The sequence below is a fragment of the Mobula hypostoma genome, chromosome 3, assembly GCF_963921235.1.
Source record: "Mobula hypostoma chromosome 3, sMobHyp1.1, whole genome shotgun sequence".
Lineage (NCBI taxonomy): Eukaryota > Metazoa > Chordata > Chondrichthyes > Myliobatiformes > Myliobatidae > Mobula > Mobula hypostoma.
In genome coordinates, this window is record NC_086099.1 from 186,304,580 (window position 1) to 186,327,999 (window position 23,420).

At 40.5% G+C, this 23,420-nt stretch overlaps 1 protein-coding gene across 2 annotated transcripts in view; it reads right to left on the reverse strand.

Annotated features, from left to right (window-relative positions):
- The window catches only part of LOC134344447 (rho GTPase-activating protein 21-like), a 231,253-nt gene that overhangs the window by 117,677 nt on the left and 90,156 nt on the right, over positions 1-23,420 (reverse strand). For both annotated transcript variants that reach the window (XM_063044256.1, XM_063044257.1), the window contains exons 3-4: positions 20,667-20,846; positions 19,579-19,603 (exon numbers count right to left, since the gene is read on the reverse strand). In XM_063044256.1, the coding sequence (XP_062900326.1) occupies positions 19,579-19,603; positions 20,667-20,846 (205 nt within the window). The remainder of the gene's footprint in view (positions 1-19,578; positions 19,604-20,666; positions 20,847-23,420) is intronic.

Sequence of the window (23,420 nt, forward strand, 5' to 3'; positions counted from 1 at the left end):
TCCAGAGTCTGCTAAATCTTCCTGAAAGTCTTTTGCAGTCAAACGGGGGTTGTGATTTGCCTTTCTAGCAATCCTACGAGCAGTTCTCTCGGAAAGTTTTCTTGGTCTTCCAGACCTCAACTTGACCTCCACCGTTCCTGTTAACTGCCATTTCTTAATTACATTACGAACTGAGGAAACGGCTACCTGAAAACTCTATGCTATCTTCTTATAGCCTTCTCCTGCTTTGTGGGTCACATTCATTTTACTTTTCAGAGTGCTAGGCAGCTGCTTAGAGGAGCCCATGGCTGCTGATTGTTGGGACAAGGTTTGAGGAGTCAGGGTATTTATAAAGCTTTGAAATTTGCATCATTTGGCCTTTCCTAACGATGACTGTGACCAAGCCATAGTCCTAACAAGCTAATTAAGGTCTGAGGCCTTGGTAAAAGTTATCTGAGAGCTCAAATCTCTTGGGGTGTCCAAACTTTTGCATGGTGCTCCTTTCCTTTTTTTCACTCTAAAATTGTACAAAACAAAAATAATACACTAATCTTGCTTAAAATGTTGAAAAGAATGTTTCATTTTTAAATTTACGACTTTTACAGATCAGGTCATCTTCTACTCACTTAACTATTCACAGTAACAGAAATTTTGACTGGGGTGCCCAAACTTTTGCATGCCACTGTATCAATTCCACATCATCCGCATTATGCACATTAAGAATTCTGAATATTTCAATGGGATCACCATTTATTCGGCTAAGCTTCTAAAACGACCCAGTTCTCTCAATTTCTCTTCATATGATAAACCTACATTCTGGCAATTAATGCTTTGAACCTTTAGTACAATATTTTACATGGAATCTCACTCAGAAACTGTAACTGAAGCAAGATATTCTCTACCTATGTATTCAAATCCTCTTTCAATACAGGGCAACATATCCATTGGCTTCCTAACTGTGTGCTATACCTGCATGTTAACTGTCTGTACTTCACGTACTGGGACACTCAAATCCATGTGAACAACAACATGTTCAAATACTCACCATTCAAGAATAGGCTCTGCCTTTTTTTTACCTCCCGTTATGAGCCCAAATTTGTCCACAATATTCTCATCAAACTTCTCCTTAGATATTCAATTAAACTATCAATACCCACCTAAACTTGATTGTGAACTGCTCCTAACTTAAAAATCATCTATTAATTCTTATTGTCTATTCTACACTCTTCAATGAGTCACCAATCCATACCACTACATTACTCCCAACATTATGTTTGGGATTTTAAAATAACAACCTATTTTATGGGAATTTTTTAAAATGCCTCCTGGAATTCCAAATAAACCACATAAACTACTTTGCCCACAACTATCTGGCTGGTTAAAATAAAAAAAAAAACTTGCATAGGTTTGTCAAAGATGATTTCCCCTTCCATACGACCGCAAGAAGAGCAGAATTAGGCCATTTGGCCCATCGAGTCTACTCCACCATTCAATCATGGCTGATACTTTTCTCCCCTCCTCAGCCCCACTCCCAGCCTTCTCCCTGTAACCATTGATGTTGTGTCCAGTCATGAACCTATCAAGCTCTGCCTTAAATACACCCAATGACCTGGCCTCCACAGTTCCCTGTGGTAACAATTTCTACAAATTGACCACCGGGCTTATCTATATGGTGCGAAGTTCGAGGTGAGAACAGATCCATTGACTTATATCCTGACCTCAGCAAAATGGGATGCCATAGGCCATCGTTGATTGGCAGCGTTGTCTGCCTATGACCTCAGCCTGAAGTACCAGTCGGGGAGCTGGGACACTGATGCGAATGTGTTGCCCTGACAGGCACCTAAAGGGCTGGAAATAATGGAGACTGTTCCTGCCCATGGAGTTAATGCAATGTGCCAGTTTTCTCTCAAAGCGAGGGCAGGATCGAGCAATGGATCCTGCAACCTGACTGCTCTGAATACAAAGCAGTTGCGTGAGTTGAGTCCAGGGGAAGTGGCTACGGAAGACCTATCTGAAGTATGTGCCTGACATGAGTAAGGAAGTGCAAAAGGCTTATGAGCTAGCAGGGGTCTCTGCTATCAAGTAGAATCAAGGAAATAAGAGATATGACCAAAAGATTAGGTTCTTCTGACGAATGCTTGGAAACAGAGTTCTCATAAGAATTTGAGGCTACCAGGGAAGCATAAGTTGGCTGAGTGCTGGGGTGGCTACGCCTTATATAGTGGAGAGTCAGATGCCAAACCTACCAGTTTTCCAGGTGAAACCAGAGGATGGGAATGGACCTGTCAAGACTCTCCATCAGAACCACCTTCTACCTCTGGGAGAAGAGGTACTTGTTGACCCAGAGCCTGATATGGACTCTACATCTTGTAGGAGGACTCTGTGGCAACGTGGGAGAGCAGAAGGACAAGCAGTGGAAAGGCCTGGAAGGGACTTTTTAAAAAAAGATGTATTCGTTCACAGTTTATGGGTGTCACCAGCTAAGCCAGCATTTATTACCCAACCCTAGTTGCTCTTGAGAAGGTGATGATGAACTGTCTTCTTGAACCGCTGCACTCCCTGAGGTGTAAGTACACCCACAGTGCTGTTGGGGGGGAAATGCCATGATTTTGACCCAGTGACAATGAAAGAACGGCAATATGTTCCCAAGTCAGGATGGTGAGTGACTCAGAGGGGGATTTCTAAGTGGTGGTGTTCCCAGGTATCTGCTGCTCTGAATCATCTAGATGGTAGTGGTCGTGGATCTGCAAGGTGCTGCCTTAGGAACTTTGGTGCTTTATTGCAGTACATCTTGTAGATAGTACACACCGCTGCAACTGTTTGTTGATGGTGGAGGGATTGGATGCTTGTGGAACGGATACCAATCAAGTGGGCTGCCTTGTACTGGATGGTGTCAAGTTTCTTGAGTGTTGATGGAGCTGCACTCATCCAGGCGAGTATTCCATTATATCCTGACCTGAGCCCTGTAGATGATGGACAGGCTTTGGGGAGTCAGGAGGTGAGTTACACGCCAGAGGATTCCTAACTTTTGACCTGCTCTGGTAACCACAGTGTTTATTTGGCATGCCCAGTTCAGTTGCCTGTCAATGGTAACCCCCAGGATGTTGATAGTAGGGGATTCAGTGTTGGTGATGCCACTAATGTCAAGGAACAATAGTTAGAGCCTCTCTTTTGGGAAACGGTCATTGCCTGGCATTTACGTGGCTTGAATGCTACTTGCCACTTGTCAACCCAAGCCTGAATATTGTCCAGGTCCTGCTGCATTTGGGTATGAACTGCTTCACTATCTGAGGAATCACGAATGGGGCAGAATATTTTGCAGTCCTCTGCGAACATCCTCACTTCTGATCTTGTGACAAAAGATCATAAAAATGTTGGTCCTAGGACACTTCCCTGAGGAACTCCTGCAGTGATGTCCTGAGGATGAGGAAATGGGAGTATGATATATGCTACCCTGTGCAAACTCCCCAATAACTGACAATGAGATTCCCAAACCACCTCTGATGTGGTGCGGATGAATTGGGAGGGGGTGGCAGGGGACTAGAAATGAGTGGATAGGTAGGTGTGTGGCTGGACAACGAAGGGAGACTGGGCTTTACAGTAACTGGGAAAGAAGCTGAGTTTAGCTAAGTGAGGGAAGACACAAGTTGCCAAAAGGCACGAGAAATGGACAGGGAGAAGCCTCTCCCTGTAGACAGGAAAGATTCCAGAGAGTGTCCGAACCTGAAATAGTAGACGATGGGATAAGGAGGTCTCAGAGTCAGGAAGCCCACAGACAGGCCGGTGTATGTTGCACCTGAGGAGCACAGCATTGCGCCTAGTCCACTAGTGAGATATGGGTCACTACCATTTACAAATGAATCGGAGGTTCTGACATCATAAAATTCCTTTGAAAACTGTGTTATTAATGAAAGGGTGATGAATTATTTCAAGTCATAAGGACATGACTATTTTGGTGTAACACCCTAGTAAAGGTTTTACTGTTAATGTTGTAGGGCATTTCATGTAATGGTCTTTCTGTAGAAGCAGTGTTTGGGTTACTGTTGGAGATAAGGGATGTGGGCAATCCAATTAGGAGAATGGAATGGGGAGAAGGTTCTAAAGAAGGCTGGGGGCGCGGTTTTGTGACTGACACCAGTGGTGGGTCTTTGTTCGGCGGAAGATGAAAAGAGAAGACGCCGGAGAGAAACGATTGTAAGATTCAATCTGGTGGTGAAATGCGATTCGATGGAGCCCAGGCGCGTAAGTCTCCGAAGGATCGATGAATATGGCTTTTGGAAAATTTGAGCTCCAACCTGTGCACATTTGACAGTTTAATTAAAATGGGCCCTTCTGTGTGTTTTTTTTTAAACTAACTCTTTGGTTAGGTTGACATCCACAAATATACTTTTTTATAATTGTATGCAGTGTGTGAACTGTTATTTCATGTGATTGGCTATTGCAGGGCAGAAAAATCACACAGCATTCACACAAACTAGGGTCTGAGTGGGTGAGACATCCCAACCCCACAAATTTGGTGGGACCAAAGTTACATACTCCCTAGATATACGAAGCCGGAGCAAAGTGGTTTCTTGCCATGGAATCCACTGACTGTTAGCGAGGGGTTTACCAGCTGCATTTCCAGAGACAAGGAGTTTTCATTATTTTCTCTCCAGCCTCATTTTCCAGTGATTCCATATCCACTCTCATCTCTCTCTTAATTTTACATATTTGAAAAAGTTTTTAATATCCACTTTGATACTCTTTGCTAGCTTGCTTTCATATATCATTTTTCCCTCCTAATGCTTCTTTTAGTTGCTCTCTGTAGGCTTTTAAAAGCTTCCAATCCTCTAACATCCCGCTAATTTTTGCTTTGTTGTATGTCCTCTCTTTTGCTTTTACATTAGCTTTGATTTCCCTTGTCAGCCACAGTTGTACTATTTTGCCATTTGAGTATTCTTCATTTTTGGAATGCACCTATCCTGAATCTTCCCCATTTTCCCCCAGAAACTCACACCATTTCTGCTCTGCTATCATCCCTGCTAGCATCCCCTTCCAATTTACTTTGGCCAACTCTCTCATACCATTGTAATTTCCTTTACTCAACTAAAATACAGCAAAGTCCCTACCAAATTTCAAGTTGGTCTCCTAAAGGTTCTTTTACCTTAAGCTCCCTAATCACCTCCATTTCATTACATAATACCAAATTTAGTATAGCTGATCCCCTAGTAGGCTGACTGACAAATTGCTCTAAAAAGCTACCTCTTAGGCATTCAACAAACTTACTCTTGTAATCCATTAACAGCCTGATTTTCCCAATCAACCTACATATTGAAATCTCCCATGACTATCATAACATTGCCCTTTTGACACGCCCTTTCTACTTCCCGTTGTAATCTGTGATCCACATCCCAGCCACTGTTGGGAGGCCATCAAGGTCCTTCTACCCTTGTAGTTTCCTAACTCAACCCACAACGATTCAACATCTTCTGATCCTATGTCACATCTTTCTACTGATCTGATACCATTCTTTACCAGCAGAGCCACACCATCCCCTCTGTCTACTTCCCTAATCTTCCAATACAACGTGTAACCTTGAATGTTTAGCTCCCAACTACAACCATCCTTCAGCTATGATTCAGTGATGACCATAACATCATACCTGACAATCTTTAACAGTGCAACAAGATCATCCACCTTATTTCTTATATCAGTGCATTGAGATAGAACACTTTGAGCACTATACTTGCTACCCTTTTTCATTCTGCATCCCTAATGCACCGATACTCACCCTGCTGAGTGCAATTTTGTCCTATCATCTACCTGCCCTTCTTGACAGTCTGACTGCATGATGAGAGGCATTGATAGTGTGGATAGTCAGAGGCTTTTCCCCAGGGCTGAAATGGTTTACACAAGAAGGCACAATTAAGGTGCTTGGAAGTAGGTACAGAGGAGATGTCAGGGGTAAGACTCCTGGATAGGTACATGAAGCTTAGAAAATAGAAGCTATGGGTAACCCTAGGTAATTTCTAACATAAGTACATGTTCGGCACAGCACTGTGGGCCGAAGGGTCTGTATTGTGCTGTAGGTATTCTGTGTTTCTATGCATGCTATCTTTGATTTTTTTGACCATCCGTCCTATCCTGAGTCCCTTCACTCTGGTTCCCACCCCACTGCCAAATTAGTTTAAACCTTCCCCAGCAACTCTAACAAAACTGCCTGCAAGAATATTGTCCTTACATGCCTTGGGTTCAGGTGCAACCTGTCACTTTCGTACAGGTCATTCAACCCCCAGAAGAGATCCCAGTTATCCAAGAATCTGAAGCCCTGCCTCCTGCACTAGCTTCTAAGCCACGTATTAATCTGCCAAATTATTCTGTTTCTAAACTCACTGGTGCATAGCACAGGCAGCAATCCAGAAATTGCTACCCTAGAGGTCCTGCTTCTCAGCTTTCAGCCTAGCTCTCTACATTCTCTTTTCAGGACCTCTTTGCTTTTCCTTCCTATGTCACTGGTACCCATATGTACCAAGTCATCTGGCTGTTCTCCCTCCCTCTTCAAAGTGCTATGCATGTGGTCCGAGACACTCTGGCACCTCAGAGACAACACACCATTCGGGTGTCCAGTTCAAGTCCACAGAATCTCCTGTCTGTTCCCGTATTTCATAAGGAGCTTAATATCCCAGACATAATTTTCAAAAGTGTTCAATAACTTCTGTATAAAAAGATTACAGAATTGAACAACTTACTGATTTAATCAATGACATTTATGAGACTGGAATAGTACCAGAAGAGGTGAAAAAAAGTCAGTATTTATCACTCTTCCTAAGAAACCTGGAGCAATAGAATGTGAATTACATAGGACCATAAGTTTAATGAGTCATATCACCAAGATACTTCTAAGCATTTTGATGACAAGAGCTAAAAGTAAGATAAAAGCTGAAATAGGTAAAGAACAATGTGGTTTTGTGAAAGACAAAGGTACAAGAAACACAATATTGATGTTAAGGATACTATCAGAACGAGCTATTCAAGTGCAAGAACATTTGTTTGTTTGTTTTATCAACTACACAAAAGCATTTGATAAAGTGAAGCACAATAAGTTATTTGAAATATTACAGAAAACTCTAGATCTAGATTCAAAAGACTTCCACCTAATCAGAAATCTGTACTGGGAACAAACTGCCGCTGTAAGAATAGATGGAGAAGTGAGTCAGTTTACAAAAATCAAGAGAGGCATTAGACAAGGGTGTGTTTTCTCCCCTGATTTATTTAATGTGTACAGTGAAACAATGTTACAAAAAAATAAGTGACATCTTGGGAATCAATGTTGGCGGTGAAAACATCAATAATTTCAGATATGAAGATGACACTGTTAATTGCAAGTACGGAGGAAGAACTACAAAACTTAATTGATATAATTGTTGAAGAAAGTGCAAAAAATGGGTCTATCTATCAACCGCAAAAAGACAGAATGTATGGTGATATCCAAAAAGAAGAATCCTATCTGCAGGCTGAGAATAAATGGGGAAGACATAAAACAAGTAAAGAACTTTTGCTACTTAGGAAGCTGGGTGACATCAGATGGCAGGTGTGAATTGGACATCAAAAGAAGAAGAGGAATGGTAAAAGACACCTTTACGAGAATGAAGAGTATACTGACCAATACTAAACTAAGCATGACAACCCGCCTCAGAGTACTGAAATGTTACGTTTATCCAGTAATGTTATATGGCTCAGAATGTTGGACAATATCTAGTAACACGAGGAAACGAATTGTAGCAGCAGAGATGTGGTTTTTGAGGAGGATGCAAAGAATATCATGGACGAAATGAATATCTAACGACGATGTCATGAACAGAGCAAACACAAAAAGAGAAATAATGTACGAGATCATGAAAAGGCAACGTAACTTCATTGGACATGTGATTAGGAAAGAGGAGTTAGAATGCAAGGTAATTATGGGAAAGATTGAAGGGAAGAAAGCAAGAGGAAGACAAAGACAAATGATGATGGAGACAGCAGCCAGAGAATTGGAAATGAATACCAATGAATTGATCCACTTGACCCGAAACAGGAGTGTGTAGGCTATGGCAGTCAAAGCTCAAACTGAGCATGGCACCTGATGATGATGATGATAAAAAAGGCCTCAATAATCCAGCATCCAATTGTTCAGAAATCCTGATGGTTTGTTAGCTGGTTCACTCATTAGTTTGGAATGTGACCTGAGGGTCAAGAGTGCAAGAGAGGTGTGCAGCTAGAACCACGTGAAGGAATTTCCACAGTCAGCCAGGTATGCTGTGGGATCCAGGGCTGGGTCAGCAATGTGGGTAGGCTTGTTTGGGTTTTAATAAGAGTAGCATCCAATGGTCTTGAAACTCAGCTACTCTAACGCTTCCACTATCTTAAGATTATTAGAATTTTACTTTGATAGCCCATAAGACATAAGAGCAGAATTAGGCCATTTGACCCATTGAGTCTGCTCCCATTCCATCATGCACAAAATAATGGAAGAATTCAGCAGACCAGGCAGCATCTATGGAGAAAAAATACAGTAGACAAAAATACAGGGTTCCGATGTTTCAGATGTGATCAAGGCAGAGGAATGAAAGGTGGGGGAGTAGCACTGCTTGTTAGGGAAAATATTACAGCAGTGCTCAGGCAGGACAGATTAGAGGGCTTGTCTACTGAGTCCTTATGGGTGGAGCTGAGAAACAGGAAAGGTATGCCCACATTAGTGGGATTGTATTACAGACCACCCAATAGTAAACGAGAATTGGAAGAGCAAATCTGCAGAGAGATAGCAGGCAACTGCAGGAAACATAAAGTTGTGGTGGTAGGGGATTTTAATTTTCCATATATTGATTGAGACTCCCATACTGTTAGGGGTCTAGACGATTTAGAGTTTGTAAAATGTGTTCAGGAAAGTTTTCTAAATCATTATATAAAGGGACCAACTGGAGGGGATGCAATATTGGATCTCCTGTTAGGAAACAAGTTACGACAAGTAACGGAAGTCTGTGTAGGGGAGCACTTTGGTTCCAGTGATCATAACACCATTAGTTTCAACTTGATCATGGACAAGGATAGATCTGGTCCTAGGGTTGAGGTTCTGAACTGGAAGAAGACCAAATTTGAAGAAATGAGAAAGGATCTAAAAAGCGTGGATTGGGACAGGTTGTTCTCTGGCAAAGATGTGATCGGTAGGTGGGAAGCCTTCAAAGGAGAAATTTTGAGAGTGCAGAGTTTGTATATTCCTGTCAGGATTCAAGGCAAAGTGAATAGGAATAAGGAACCTTGGTTCTCAAGAGATATTCCAACTCTGATAAAGAAGAAGAGGGAGTTGTATGAAATGTATAGGAAACAGGGAGTAAATAAGGTGCTTGAGGAGTATAAGAAGTGCAAGAAAATACTGTAGAAAGAAATCAGGAGGGCTAAAAGAAGACATGAGGTTGACTTGGCAGTCAAAGTGAAGGATAATCCAAAGAGCTTTTACAGGTATATTAAGAGTAAAAGGACTGTAAGGGATAAAATCGGTCCTCTTGAAGATCAGAGTGGTCGGCTATGTGTGGAACCAAGGGAAATGGGGGAGATCTTAAATAGGTTTTTTGCGTCTGTATTTACTAAGGAAACTGGCATGAAGTCTATGGAATTAAGGGAAACGTATTGAGATCATGGAAACTGTACAGATTGAAAAGGAGGAGGTGCTTGCCGTCTTGAGGAAAATTAAAGTGGATAAATCCCTCGGACCGGACAGGGTGTTCCCTCGGACCTTGAAGGAGACTAGTGTTGAAATTGTGGGGGCCCTGGCAGAAATATTTAAAATGTGCTGGAGGATTGGAGAGTGGCTCATGTTGTTCCATTGGTTAAAAACGGATCGAAGAGTAATCTGGGAAATTATAGGCCGGTAAATTTAATATCGGTAGTAGCTAAGTTATTGGAGGGAGTACTAAGAGACAGAATCTACAAGCATTTGGATAGACAGGGACTTATTAGGGAGAGTCAACATGGCTTTGTGCGTGGTAGGTCATGTTTGACCAATCTATCGGAGTTTTTGGAGGAGGTTACCAGGAAAGTGGATGAAGGGAAGGCAGTGGATATTGTCTACATGGACTTCAGTAAGGCCTTTGACAAGGTCCCGCATGGGAGGTTAGTTAGGAAAATTCAGTCGCTAGGTATACATGGAGAGATGGTAAATTGGATTAGACATTGGCTCAATGGAAGAAGCCAAAGAGTGGTAGTAGAGAATTGCTTCTCCGAGTGGAGGCCTGTGACTAGTGGTGTGCCACAGGGATCAGTGCTGGGTCCATTGTTCTTTGTCATCTATATCAATGATCTGGATGATAATGTGGTAAATTGGATCAGCAAATTTGCTGATGATACAAAGATTGGAGGTGTAGTAGACAGTGAGGAAGGTTTTCAGAGCCTGCAGAGGGACTTGGACCAGCTGGAAAAATGGACTGAAAGATGGCAGATGGGAGTTTAATACAGACAAGTGTGAGGTATTGCACGTTGGAAGGAGAAACCAAGGCAGAACACACAGGGTTAATCGTAAGGCACTGAGGAGTGCAGTGGAACAGAGGGATCTGGGAATACAGATACAAAATTCCCTAAAAGTGGCGTCACAGGTAGATAGGGCCGTAAAGAGAGCTTTTGGTACATTGGCCTTTATTAATCAAAGTATTGAGTATAAGAGCTGGAATGTTATGATGAGGTTGTATAAGGCATTGGTGAGGCCGAATCTGGAGTATTGTGTTCAGTTTTGGTCACCAAATTACAGGAAGGATATAAATAAGGTTGAAAGAGTGCAGAGAAGGTTTACAAGGATGTTGCCGGGACTTGAGAAACTCAGTTACAGAGAAAGGTTGAATAGGTTAGGACTTTATTCCCTGGAGCATAGATGAACGAGGGGAGATTTGATAGAGGTATATAAAATTATGATGGGTATAGATAGAGTGAATGCAAGCAAGCTTTTTCCACTGAGGCAAGGGGAGAAAAAAAACAGAGGACATTGGTTAAGGGTGAGGGGGGAAAAGTTTAAAGGGAACATTGGGGGGGGGCTTCTTCACACAGAGAATGGTGGGAGTATAGAATGAGCTGCCAGACGAGGTGGTAAATGCGGGTTCCTTTTTAACATTTAAGAATAAATTGGACAGATAAATGGATGGGAGGTGTATGGAGGGATATGGTCCATGCGCAGGTCAGTAGGACTAGGCAGAAAATGGTTCGGCACAGCCAAGAAGGGCCAAAAGGCCTGTTTCTGTGCTGTAGTTTTTCTATGGTTTCTATGGTTTCTTTCTAGACGTTTTGGGCCAAGTCCCCAGAAGCTGCTGAACACCCAAAGCAACATACACAAAGTGCTGGAGGAACTCATCAGGTCACGCCTGATCTATGGAAATGAACAAACAGTTGACGTTTTGGGCCAAAACCCTTCCTCGGGATTGGAAAGGAAAGGGGAGGACACCAGAATAAAAGGATGGCGGGGGTAGATAGCTAGAAGGTGATAGCTGAAGCCAGGTGGGTGGGAAAGATAAAGGGCTGGAGATGAAGGAATCTGATAGGAGAGGAGAGTGGACCATGGGAGAAAAAAGAGAGGGAGGAGCAACAGGGGCAGGTGATAGGCACGTGAGGAGAAGTGATAACAGGCCAGATTGGGGAATTAAAGAAGAGGGGAGGGGAAGGAGAAATTGATATTGTTACGTGCTCAAGGAGATCTGTTTTTTTTTGTGAGAATGATATAATGGTCTTTTGGGGGTCACCCGATGTAAGTTTCCCGCCAATGTGAGGTCACGTGATAACATGTGCACCATGGCTATATAAGGGTCGACCCTGAAGACGCAGTTAGTTTTTAGTTTGTAGATTTCCAGGTAGAACATGCTGTGTCTCCGTTTCTGTTGCGTGTTTGTTTTTGTGACGCAGTTTCTTTTTTTTTAATTTTATTTTTATTTGGATAAGGAGTTCACAATTATCATGTACTTTTTTCACACATATAACCTTTTCCATTTTTTTATATGTATAAAACTACAATTATTTATACATTCTTAAGTACACATTGAGATGATATAAAAGCAAAATAAACATTTAAATAGATAATTATGTACTGTGGTAAATCTAACCTATTAGGCTAAGTAATGAAATTAGTTGTTAAGATAAATTGTAATAATAGTTTCCATACAACCCTTCTGGACCATTTCCACTGGTCCAAAATGTTGCATACAAGCCTATATACCAACCATTGTAGGTGCTTATATCCCAATTTGTTCGTGCTTGTTCCTGCCCGCAGACATAATTATCCAATCCCTATGTACTTATTTACTTAATTTTTTCATTTTTTTTTTATCCCTTTCCCAAATCTTTCCCTTTACTTGTGATAATTCTCTATTTTCCAAAAAAAAACAACAAACATTTAGACTAGGGGTGCTTACGTTAGCAATATTACTGTGTTGATGAGAAGAGCAATATAAATCATTAGGAGAGTCATCTAAAGTCTGCTCGCATTGGGGTTATATATTCAATCCATTTATTCCAGATTTGATAAAATGTTTCTTTTTGAGTTCTCAGGGAGTAGGTCAACTTTTCCATTTTAAATATTTCCAAGATAATTTCGTACCAATCTTCTAATGTAGGTGGTATTGGATTTAACCATTTTCTAGTGATTGATTTCTTACTTGCCGCTAAGAGGGCCTGCAGCAACTTTATATCTTCCTTCTGTTCAAGGAACAATACATGCCCCAAATAGAGCGTCTCAAAGTTCAGAGGTATCTGGGACCTAAGTACCTTAACTAATGTTCTATGAATACCTTCCCAAAATAGACTTAATTTAGGGCAATCCCAGAAAATATGAAAATGATTTGCCTCCTTGGAGCCGCACCTTCTCCAACACATCACATTTGTATCTTTATATTTTTCCTGATATGGGGTCTTGAAGTATCTTATAATGTTTTTCCAACAATGTTCTCTCCAAGTCAAAGAATTAGTCGAGGACCATTGAAAGCTGCAGATTTTCCCCCAAGCCTCCTCTGAAAGTACCAACCCCGCTTCTTTCTCCCACTTCTCTCTAATATACAGTGTATTTACATTTTTAGCATGGGAGAGTGCATTATATAGGCGAGAAACTGATTTACTAGGTATTGAACTGCAAGCCGAATTCAGAATCTTGAAAAATTCTAATTCTACTGTTGATAGGTCTGTATATCTACAACTCTGGTTATCATAGTTTCGTATTTGAAGGTACCTAAAAAAGTCATTATGTTCTAGGCCATGTTTGTCCTGCAGGATTTGGAAACTTTGTAATACTCTTTTATCTATAAATGAGAGGTAGGTTGTAAGACCTTTCTTTATCCATAAGCTCAAATCTTTTATCTCCTCTGTTGGGAAGGAATTCGGTATCATATGCACACCATCTAAAGAGTTTTAGCATGTTATTAATTCCACATGAATTAACCACCTTCTGCCATACTTTTAATGTAAGATTTATCCAAGCATTATTAAATTTTTCCAACTGGGCCATCAATCCTTTGTCAGCTATTGAGGCCTGAAGAGGAAAACTGTCAACTAATCCAAATTCTATTTCCTTCCATCTAGCCTTATATTCCCTATTACACCAATATAACAGAGGGGTTATCTGTGAGGCATAAAAATAATTTCTCAGGCAAGGAAGAACCATACCTCCTCTTTCCTTCCCTAACTGTAAGGTGTTATATCGAATTCTAGGTTTCCTTCCTTGCCAAATGAAGCGGGGAATCCATTTGTCCCATTCCCTGAATTGATTATCATCCACCTCCACTGGTAAAGTACGGAAAAGATATAATAACCGAGGAAGAATATTCATTTTTATAGTATTTATCCTTGAATTTAAACTTAAAAAGGGGATAAGATTCCATCTATGCATATCTGCTTTTATCTCTGAGATTAATGGCCCATAATTTACCTGTGACAGTGTTGAAAGATCCTTCGGCAGGGTTATTCCTAAATATTTTAATGATTTAGCTTCCCACTTAAGATCGTATGTATCCTGCAATTTTTTGGATGGTGTATAATTTAGGGACATAACCTGCGTTTTCTTTACATTTATTTTATAACCTGATATTTTCCCAAAGTCATCCAACAGTGTAAACAATCCTATAAATGATTTTTCTGGTTCACTCAGATAGACCAAAACATCATCTGCGAATAACGCCACTTTCTGTTCAATCCCTGCCACCTTGATACCTTTTACGATTTCGCACTGTCTTATTAGTTGGGCAAGTGGTTCAATATATAGCGCAAAAAGGAGAGGAGAAATTGGGCATCCCTGTCTAGTGCCTCTCTCTAAAATGAAGGAGTCAGAGAGGTCCCCATTTATCTTAATTCGGGCTGTTGGGCTGTCATACAGAGTCTGAATTACTTTAATAAACCTTTCTTGAAAGCCGAATCTTCCTAACGCTCTGTATAGGAATGCCCAACTAACCGAATCAAAAGCTTTCTCAGCGTCCAATCCTACTACCATTGTCTCTGTCTCGTTCTTATTAACCTGTTCTAATATGTGCAGAGTTCTCCTTATGTTGTCCTGTGTTTGTCTTTGTTGAATAAATCCAGTCTGGTCTAAATGGATTAGGCCAGGTAAAAGCTTTTCCAATCTGCGCGCTAATATAGATGTAAATAGTTTGTAATCTAAATTAAGAACACTAATTGGCCGATAATTGCCACATTCTAGTTTATCTTTACCCTCTTTAGGAATAACTGAAATAATCGCTTCTCTCCAGGAAGGTGGAGTTTCTCCTCTCTGCAAGATCCAATTAAAGGTGTTAAGTAGTAATGGGGCTAACTGTGTCTTCAGGGACTTGTACCACTCTGAGGTAAACCCATCAGAACCCGGGGACTTTCCAGCCTTTAACCTAGAGATGGCCACGTTCAGTTCTTTGACAGTTACTGGTTCTAATAAACTTTCATTTTGTAAATCTGTAAGTTTAGGTAGATCTAAAAAATTCAATACACTGTCTATATGGGGCTCACTGGGGGCCCAGGGTTGGGAGTACAGCTCTCGATAATACGTTTCAAAGCTCTCTTGAATTTTCCCTATTGTACTCTCCACAAGTTTTGTCTTTGGATTCTTTACTTTATGAATTGTATTGTCTGCTTGTTGTTTTCGTAATTTATATGCTAATAATCTAGCTGATTTACCTTCTACTTCATAATTCTTTTGTCTCAGGTAAAGAAAATTTCTTTGAGTTTCCAACGTATAAATATCATCAATTTCACTTTGCAATTTCCTAATTTCCTGTTTTCGATTTGAATTACTTTTGTTGCTATCTCCAACTTGAAGTTGTTTTAATTTTCCTTGAAGGTCTGCTAATTTTTGTGCATTGATTTTTTTCATGTGAGTAGTAATGGAAATAATTTTCCCTCTCAGTACAGCTTTCAATGTATCCCATAAAATCACTGGTGATGTTTCTCCCATGTCATTAAGGTCTAGATATTCTTTGATTTCTCCCCTTAATCTCTCCATTACTTTTGGGTTATTAAGTATATGTGAGTTTAGCCTCCATAGTGTTTTCCTCATTTTCCTTTCCAGGATTAGAGACATAGAGACTGGGCTATGATCCGACAGATCAATTGTTGCAATATTACAGTTTTTTATCCTGAGTCTATCTGTATTAAAGATAAAGAAATAGTCTATCCTTGAATAGGCTGAATGAGGGAAAGAGTAATATGTATAATCTTTACTAGTAGGGTGTAATTCCCTCCCGTGTGACGCAGTTTCATTTTTAAAATGGAGTGTTGTGTTCTGTTGCAAGATATCATATTATTGGACTGGAAATGGTTAGCTAGATGTGCTAATTTACTCAATTCCAACAGTAGAAGGGAGAGTGAAGACTATCGAAGTACAGGACTCGAAAGATCAAGAGGAGTCAGCATCGTTTGGCAGTTTAATAAAGGATCGATCTTATTGAGTCTTCGTTGGAGGAGTAGTGACCTGCATCAAGGATAACTCTTGCCAAAAGAGAAAGGAGTTCATGCAAAGGTTTGCTCTCTCTCTATAAGAATTTAAGGTCAGTTGTTTTAAACTGATTATTTTCGGCATCATGAATTCTGTGGACAGAACCAGCAGGAAAGTGACATCTATGAAGAAATCCTTCTCCAGAGAAGTCTCTCCCAATTGAATGTATAAATCTGTTGGACTTACAAATTTATCGCTTTAAGAACTATATCTGACTTTATCGCTTTAAGAACTGTTTTCGCATTTAACACTTTAAGAACCAGTGCCAAGTGACGATTTGGTGAACGGCTGCATAACGGTTAACTTCTGGTTAAAGTTTGCGTTTGTTTTTTTTTCCCTTATCGTTTATCCATGTTTAATATTTGGTTGTTTTTATATAACCTGTCTCAATTGATATTCATTGTTGCCAGTTACGTAACAATATTCATGCCATCTGTTGTTGGCTACCCAGACAGAGTATAAGGTGTTGCTCCTCCACCCTCAGGGTGGCCTCATCGTGGCACAAGAGGAGACCATGGAACCACATGTCAGAATGGGAATGGAAATCGTAATTAAATTGTTTGGCCACCCTGAGGTTCCGCTTTTGGCGAGTGGAGCAGAGGTACTTGATAAAGCTGTCCCCCAATTTATGATAGGTCTTACCAATGTAGAGGAGGCTAAATCGGGAGCACCAGGGAAATATACGTTTAGCTTAGGATTCCTTTAGAGATAGCAGAAGTCGTGGAAATGATATGTTGGAGGTGGAGGCTCATAGGATGGCACGTAAGGACAAGTTCAAGGTTCAAAGTACATTTATTGTCATAAATATGTATGCAGAACAGTGAAAAAGGAACTCTATCACTGTTAAGGTGGCCGGAAGATGGAGTAAGCGTGGATGTCCAGGAAATAGAGAAAACTTGAGTGAGTGCAGCATCAATGATGGAGGAAGGAAATCCCCATTCTTGAAGAAGGATCTCCCACAGCTATCTCTACTATACCTCCTCCCACCTTCTCCTATAAAAATGCCTACCTGTCTGTGCTTTTCTCAGTTCCTTCACCTCCACCATATCTCTTCCCAAGATTAGGTTTTCCTTTCCAGAACATCAAAGATGTCTTTTTTCTTCAAAGAATGGAGTTTCCCTTCTTTGACCACTGATGCTGCCCTCACAGATATCCATCACTGGACATCCCTCTCACCCCATCTTTTCTCCATCTTAACAGGGATAATAGTTCCTCTTGTCCTCACCTACCATCCACATGAGCCTCCACATTGAACACATCATTCTCCGCAACTTCCATCATCTTTAATGGGATTCAACAACCAATCACATTTTAATGGGATAATCGTAGGTAGTTGCCTCCCTGAACATGCTTCAGACCGTGCTTTCAAAGCAGTCCTGCAATACTGAGGTGGCACCTACTGGCCAGGTCCTCATCTCCACGTAAACTAGTTTGACTTTTTAAAATCAGTGGTCTTTATGCAGGGATTAGCAAAATGGATATGTGGCTTGACTATCCAAGATGAGGGTGACGGATAGCCTTGTAGGCTCCACTAACAATGGTATAAACCAGGCCTGACTGTGAAGTTGACATGCTGGAAGCACTTTGGCAGGACTGTTAGATGAGAGAGTTTCCCGATTAGAGCATTAAAATACGTTCTAATACAATTAAATGGTTTATAGAACAGTATTAAAACATAGCCAAATTTAATAAGACCATAAGATATAGGAGCAGCTGCCCGTGGCAAAGAATTCCACAGATTCAACACGCTCTGACTAAAGAAATTCCTGCTCATCTCCATTCTAAAAGGATGCCCCTCTATTCTGAGGCTGGTGTCCTCTGGTCTCAGACTCCCCCACCATAGAAAACATCCTCTCTACAACTACTCTATCAAGGCCTTTCACCATTCAATAGGTTTCAATGAGGTCACCCATCATTCTTCTGAATTCCAATGAATCCAGGCCGACAGCCATCAAACCCTATTCATAAGACAAGCCATTCAATCCTGGAATCATTTTTGTGACCTTCTTTGAACCCTCTCCAGTTTCAGCACATGCTTTCTAAGATAAAGGGGCCCAAAACTGCTCACAATACTCTAAGTGATGACTCACCAGTGCTTTATAAAGTCTCAACATTAATATCCTCGCTATTATATATGAGTCCTCTTGAAATGAATGCTAACATTGCATTTGCCTTCCTCACCACAAACTCAAACTGCAAATTAACCTTTAGGGAATCCTGCACAAGGACTCCCATGTTCGTTTGCACCATTTGTATGTTTTCTCCATTTAGAAAATAACCAACCTTTTTATTTCTTCTGCCAAGGTGCATGACCATATACTTCCTGACACTGTACTCCATCCATCATTTCTTTGCCCATTCTCCTAATCTGTCCAAGTCCTTCTGTAGCCTCTCTACTTCCTCAAAACTACCTGCCCCTCCACCTGTCTTCCAATCGTCTGAAAACTTTGCAATAAATCCATCAATTCATTCAGTCAAATCATTACCATAGTGCAAAAAGAATCAGTTCCAACACAGACCACTGTGGATCACCACTAGTCACTGCCAGCCAACCAGAAAAAGCTCCCTTTATTCCCACTCTTTGCCTCCTGCCAATCAGCTACTGTTTCATCCATGCTAGAATCTTTCCTGTAATACCATAAGCTTGTAGCTTGTTACACAGCCTCAGGTGTGGCACCTTGTCAAAGGCCTTCTGAAAATCTAAGTTTACAACAGCAACTGATTTCCCTTTTATCTATGCTGCTTGATATTTCTTCAAGATTTTCTCTTGAGCAAACCATGCTGACTGTGGCCTATTTTATCATGTGCCTCCAAGTACACTGAGACTTCATCCTTAATAACTGACTCCAACATCTTCCCAACCACTGAGGTCAGACTAATGGGCCTATAGTCTCCTTTCTTCTGCCTCGCTCCCTTTTTGAAGAGTTGAATGACATTTGCCATTTTCCAGTCTTCCGGTACCATTCCAGAATCTAATGATTCTTGAAAGATCATTACTAGTGCCACCACGAGCATTTCAACTACCTCTTTCAGAACCCTGGGGTGTACAGCATCTGGTCCAGGTGACTTAACTACCTTCAGACCTTCATAAGGTGCACTGTATGAATCTATTTGAAATAAGACATTTTCTCCAAGTGAAGTTTATGCAAACAGTAGGAGTAAGGGAACAGCACCATCTGCAGGTTCCCATCCAAATCACCCACAACTCTAACTTTGAAATATATCCCCAGTCCTTCATCTTCATTGGGTCTAAATCATAGAAACCACTATCTATGAGCATTGTGGGAGTACCTTCACAGAAGGATTGATGTAATTCAAAAAAATGGTGGACCACCATCTGGTCCAGGGGTGTTTGGGATGGGCAATAATTACCGACCTTTTCAACAATGTTACACCTCAAAATACTATTGCGAAAAATCTGATTGTGAAAATCCAAAGTATCCTCAAATCTAGTACAAGTAAATTTCTCAGATGTATGTAAACTTACAATTAATGCACACTGGTTACATTTAGGGTTAGCAAGCTGCTATGAAAACTTTCATTTCATGGCCCAGGTTATAGAATGTGCATGCAATATCTAAAGTAATATCTAATACTATCACTGCTCCTTTAAAAAAGTGTACAAGAAAAGTCACACTCACCTCCCTTATTTCCATTCTCTTCATCCTGGCAAAATAAATAAAGTTATTTCCACAATGTTCAAATTCCAAAAAGTAATACTTAGAAGTAGTGACTTTTTTTAAAGATATGATGTATATAGAGTAAATCTACTCTTAAAAGAAAACAAAATGGATAGTGCAAAAGGCTCAGCAGTCAGCCAATATGGTGCACTGCATTCCGCCATTTCTTCATCAAATTTCAGATTTCTGATTGCTTATGCTGGTCTGGCAATAACTCAAGAGCCAAGCCCTTAATAACAGGCCAATCAAAAACTAATTAGCAACCTTCTTAAGCCTGTTACGAGAGGAAATAAAGCAATGTAAAGATGAACTTAGGACATAGAACTCTTCAACTATCAGACAATACACAGAAACACACAGAAATTCTATATTCAATTGGTTCAGTAGTAGTGATATTTGATGCCAAGCCTATCGACCCAATCTGTTGTATTTCCCTGCACAGGTTTTTAAAGGGATAATGATTTTCTTGTGGAAAGCTGCTTCAAAGCTTAAGTTCTGATAAAACTTAAACCAACTTTACAGAATTTCCCACCCAGGCATGCAAATGGGGAGATTAATGAACTGACTCAATTTAATACTTCAAATTACATTTTCAGTTAAAGATTTTTAAATTGTAATTGCAAACCATGGTCACAATTGAATAATGCATTAAATTGCCATGGATGAAAGCATTATTTATTTCCTACAAAAATAAGAGAAAATTGAATCAACTAGAGTACAAAGGGTTTTTCAGTAGAAATCTTGCTTCTACATAAACTAGGTGGAGTTGTACCAATGTTGCACAAATATATCATAATTGCTACATTCTTGTTTCTCAGAGTGACAGTGAGAAAACAAAACAAATTTTGTATTTGAATAGCTCCAATAACTTACTCAAAATTTAATAATTTAATATAATACTCTACTCGGAAAAGTTGTATATAAGCATAATATTAATATATTTTAATTAAACAGTATTAAATACAAAAGGAATTTCCTCAAAATATTTTTTTAAATTATGAGGTTTTGAGACTGCTCAGGAAAACTGACCGCCATTTTAATTTTCTGACCTTCATATTGGTGTGTACAGCTGACTCAGGTGGGTAGACAATGAAGTGCCTCAACGTAAAGCCAAAACCCTGTGAATTTCGTCGCAGATTAATAGTTTTTGGGCCTGCCCACGAGAACATGTCTTCCACCAGTGGCGAGGTGCTCTCGACTTGTCCACGCCCATCCTTCTTATGTTTTCCCTGTGGGAGAAAATACATCAGTTAAGAACTGCTATCCTAAATGAAAATTTCACAATACATTCATTGGTTTTAAGGAAGCATTATGCCCTGCCAAAATTATGTAAATACTGCAGATCCTTTCATTTTGAGATGGTGGCAGCAGAGTGCAAATTTGAGAGGTAACATTCCTAGGAATACATATATACAAATATAGAATCCTGTGACAGAATCAGTGAGAACACTGACAGAAATAAAGCATGAACAAAATATCAGAAATACTAAATAATTACTTTGTTCCAGTAATTATCAAGGAAACTGATCATGTGGACGTGGGATCAGAACCCATGATTAGAATTATGACAGTAACTAAAATAAAACAATAAGGTCCAATGTAAAAACTTCTTACAGTAACAGGATTACACCAGCAAGATTTAAGAGTCTACAAGCTGCAGAGTTGATATACAATGTTTATTATACATCAAATAGCTAGTTAGTTTATAAATTGTCAACATTTAAAATTAAGTAGTAATATACTGTAGAGCAGCCATTCTCAACGGGGGCCCTGGCACATTTGAAGGGGGCCACCAACTGAAAACTGTGAGAAGGGGAGCCTCAAGGGTTTATGGGGGCCCTGGTAACTGAACTGATGAAATACCCCAGCAGCAACCTTCATTGGAGTTAATAGTTTCCCTCCTATTTATAACATCTTTCCAACATTCAGCGCTCCTGGTAAATTCATTGCTTAAGCTCCTCCCACACAGCCTCACTTCAAGTCAAGTCGCTTTTATTGTCATTTCAACCATAACTGCTGGTACAGTACACAGTAAAAATGAAACAATGATCCTCCAGGACCACGGTGCTGCATGAAACAACACAAAACTACACTAGACTACGTGAAACAACACAAACAACAGGAATTCTGCAGATGCTGGAAATTCAAGCAACACACATCAAAGTTGCTGGTGAACGCAGCAGGCCAGGCAGCATCTCTAGGAAGAGGTACAGTCGACGTTTCAGGCCGAGTCCTGATGAAGGGTCTCGGCCTGAAACGTCGACTGTACCTCTTCCTAGAGATGCTGCCTGGCCTGCTGCGTTCACCAGCAACTTTGATGTGAAACAACACAAGACTACATTAGACTTCAGGCCTACATGGGACTACATAAAGTGCACAAAACAGTGCAAGACAGTACAATAATTAATGAACAAGACAACAGGCACAGTAAAGGACAAATTACAATATGTAAATGATGATGTACAAACCCCATATCTAGAAAAGTTGGGATATTTTTCAAAATGCAATAAAAACAAAAATCTGTGATATGTTAATTCACGTGAACCTTTATTTAACTGACAAAAGTACAAAGAAAAGATTTTCAATAGTTTTACTGACCAACTTAATTGTATTTTGTAAATATACAAACATTTAGGATTTGATGGCTGCAACACACTCAACAAAAGTTGGGATAGAGCTAAAATAAGATTGAAAAGTGCACAGAATATTCAAGTAACACTGGTTTGGAAGACTCCACATTAAGCAGGTTAATTGGTAGCAGGTGAGGTATCATGACTGGGTACACCTATTGACTCTCACAGCTAGCTTCACTATATCTCTTCCCAATCTGTCAATTTCTCAATTCCTCCATTTCCACTGATATTCGCAGGTTGAAGCTTTCTATTTCAGAACATCTGAGATGTCCTCCTTCTTCAAAGAATGGGATTTTCCTTCTACCACCATAAATGCTGCTCTCACCTGCATCTCCTCCATTTCCCACACTTACACCCTCATCCAATCCTCCCACCGCCATAACAGGTATAGGGTTTCCTTGTTCTTATTTACAACACTTTATTTACAACTCCATATCCAGCACATTAACTTCCATCATTTATGATGGGATTCTACCAAAAAGCATAAATTATCCTCCCCTCACTTTCTGCTTTCCACAGGGATTGCTCTCTAAGTGACTCACTTGTCCACTCTTACTCTCCACTGATCTCCCACCAGGCACATACCTGCAAGCGGGACAAGTGCTGCACCTACCCCTACACCATCTCCCTCCCTACTATTCACGGCTCCAAACAGTCCTCCCAGATGAGTCTGTCGAGGTTGTCTACCATATCTGATGCTCCCGGTGTGGCCTTCGCCACATCAGTGAGACCAAGTAGACTGAGGGACTGCTTCGTCAATCACCTTTGCTCCATCAGCACAAAGGTGGGATCTCCCAGTGGCCATCCATTTCAATATGACTTTCCATTCCCATTCCAACATGTGGATCATAATATCCTCTACTGCCACAATGAGGCCACACTCAGGTTGGAGGAGCAACACCTCATTTCTGTCTGGGTAGCCTCCAACCTGATGGTATGAACATCAAACTCCCTAACCTGTGAATTTCTCACTCATCCCCCTTCTGTCTTATTCCATTTTCCACTCCAGCTCCCTGCTCATCCCTTCTCTTCTCACCTGCCCATCACCCTCTTTTGATGGCTGTCCTCCTTCCCTTTCTCTCATGTTCCACTGTCTCCTCAGTTTCCCCCTTCTTCAGCCCTTTATCTCTCTTCACACCTATCACCTTGTAGCTTCTAATGTCATTCCCA